The sequence below is a fragment of the Cyprinodon variegatus genome, unplaced genomic scaffold, assembly GCF_000732505.1.
Source record: "Cyprinodon variegatus isolate N-32 unplaced genomic scaffold, C_variegatus-1.0 Scaffold665, whole genome shotgun sequence".
Taxonomy (NCBI): Eukaryota; Metazoa; Chordata; class Actinopteri; order Cyprinodontiformes; family Cyprinodontidae; genus Cyprinodon; species Cyprinodon variegatus.
This window is the reverse complement of record NW_015151118.1, coordinates 454556-456851: the sequence shown is the minus strand read 5'-3', so window position 1 is coordinate 456851 and position 2296 is coordinate 454556. Positions and strand designations below refer to the sequence as shown.

Sequence of the window (2296 nt, the reverse complement as noted above, 5' to 3'; positions counted from 1 at the left end):
AAACAAGAAGAAAAGGGACAAGAAGAGAGGGACACAACCTAGAACAGATAATGGATGTCTATTCACTGTATATAATTTAGCAAACCGCGCCTGAATTTGGGCAGCTTTTATTTTGAAAGTCTCCACCGGAAGCCCGCTCCTCTCCTGCGGTTAGCCTGACTGAAGCGATTAGCAGCGAGGAGGTAAACAGGAACAAAGTAGGAAAAACTCTCTGGAGTTCGGTCGTTACTCCAGAACCGCTGTTTGGACCTTTGCTCGCTACTTTTCCTCCGCATCGAAGGATCTTTGAAGGTTCCGGAAGTTCTGTGGATGATTCCGGTCTGAGAGGCGCGAGGACTAACAAACTACAATAGATGAAGCTAAGCTAAGAGCTAAGAGGCTAGGCTAACAGCTCCTGCAGAAACTAATAGTCTCATTTAGTTTTTTAACATTATTCGGTTTTAGTGACGGGGAACATAGACTAGTTAATTGTTGGATTTATTTGTTTTTATTTTTGTCGGACTAGCGGCGTTTAGCAGCAGGTTTATCGGCGCTAGAAGAAGAGCTGAGCTCGGATTCATCCAGAACCACCAGGCGGGGAGTTCTGCTGGGTTCGGCGGTTCTGTTGGTCCTTCCTGGACGAGCTGGTCTGACAGGGTAGTTAGCATGGAGGCTGCGGAGCCTGGCCGCGGGAACTTGGAGCGGTTACATAACGCCTGCAGGTCGGCAGAGAAGCTGTTGAACGTCTCCTCCTCCTCCACCTCCTCCTCAGCCTCGCTGTGACGGTTCTGCTCACAAACAGCCTCTTCAGACCATCAGCAAGCAGACGGCCGCAGCATGGAGGGGCTGTGAGCCCGCAGAGAGCCAGCAGGCTGATCCCGCTCAGACCATGGAGTCCAACCCGCTGATTAACGGTGAGCCGCAGCTTCTGCAGGTCAGCAACAGGTGGGGGAGCCGCTGCAGGCCCTCAGCGGCTCCCCTCCGCTGTGCCATGCTGGTCTGGACCTGAATCCATTCTGCAGCTTGTTGAAACCTGCAGAGGACTGAACAAAACCTGAAAAGGTTCATTTGGTGTTTTAACAAAAGCTGCCAAATGTTTGCATAAAGTCACAGATGAATAATCTGGTTTAATAAAGAAAAAAAAAACACTTCCTGTCATTAAAACAGTGAATAAGAGGAATCATCTTGCTTATAAAAGTCTGTGTTGATGTGGTTTAATGTCAGGAGGCCTGTGGAGCTGCAGCTGGAAGATGATCCAGTTTGTTCCCACAGCCGTCAGTCAGCAGGGTCACTTTCCTGTCTGCTGTCTGACCCGCTTTCTGATGGGTTCTTTCATCACACAGAAAGTTCTGATGCAGACCGGAACCTCTCCTCCGGTTGGACCCTGTCCCTCTGTCCCCTGGGTGGACAGGGTGTCCATACCGTCCTTTGGTTCTGCTTCAAAATCCTGTGGTTCTGATCAGCTGATTAAAAACTTTCAGTTTCAGATCTGTGATGTAATACTAGCACGTTACCATGACGACTGTGACGCACCGAGTCAGGTTGTGAGATATGATGTGACGCTGATGTACCAGAAAGCTGGCGGTACCAGCGGGTCTGAAGGTGCCAGCTGGGTCGGCTTATGGTCCAAACTAACAGCTGGGTCTGTGGTTTTGGAGCCTGCAGGTGAAACCGGGTCGGTCAGAATCTGAGACGCAGATGGGGCGGTCCAGTTCAGTGGTCTCAGGTGTGGTTCCAGTCTGTGTTTTCAGCCCAGTGAACCGGGACCTCCTGCCTCCGTCGCCATGCTGTCACCTTCTGTCTGCGCTGATTCTCGCTTCGCTTCTAGAACACAGATATCTGCTTTCCTGAGGTCCGGTTCTGACACCGGAATCCCACAGCGGCTGGGCTGTTTAAATATTCTCAGGTGCCCGATCCACCAGAACCATTTAGGTTCCCCAGAATGGCAGATATTAGGGTTCCAAGTTACAATGACTGAAGAGGATTTCTGCTTTTAAAGCGTTTCTTAAAATGTTTTTTGTTCCTCAAAAAGTGTCTGAAACATTAGAGATGAGTCGTGATCCATTGCTGTAATAATCCTCTGCTGGGTTGATAAAGGAAAAGTCCGCTTAGCGAGGAATAATCAATGGATCATTATTTATACTTTAAACTAATGCGTTCGTAGTGATTTAACAAATTTAGTGTTAATCAGTAAAAAAAATGAAATAATCATTTTCGTTGCAATCACTGAGTCTGGGAGCGGCCATTTTTGCCCAAATATATCCTCCTGTTTAGGGATGCACGATATAATCGGCCCCCTATCGGTATCGGCCTTAAA

At 48.5% G+C, this 2296-nt stretch overlaps 1 protein-coding gene across 1 annotated transcript in view; it reads left to right on the top strand.

The window, feature by feature from the left end:
• Window positions 1-136: 136 nt before the first annotated feature.
• The window catches only part of LOC107097013 (ETS domain-containing protein Elk-3-like), a 14242-nt gene continuing 12082 nt past the window's right edge, over window positions 137-2296 (top strand). Inside the window, exon 1 of the mRNA XM_015393972.1 lies at window positions 137-893. Coding sequence (XP_015249458.1) covers window positions 869-893 — 25 coding nt within the window. The 5' untranslated portion in view covers window positions 137-868. The remainder of the gene's footprint in view (window positions 894-2296) is intronic.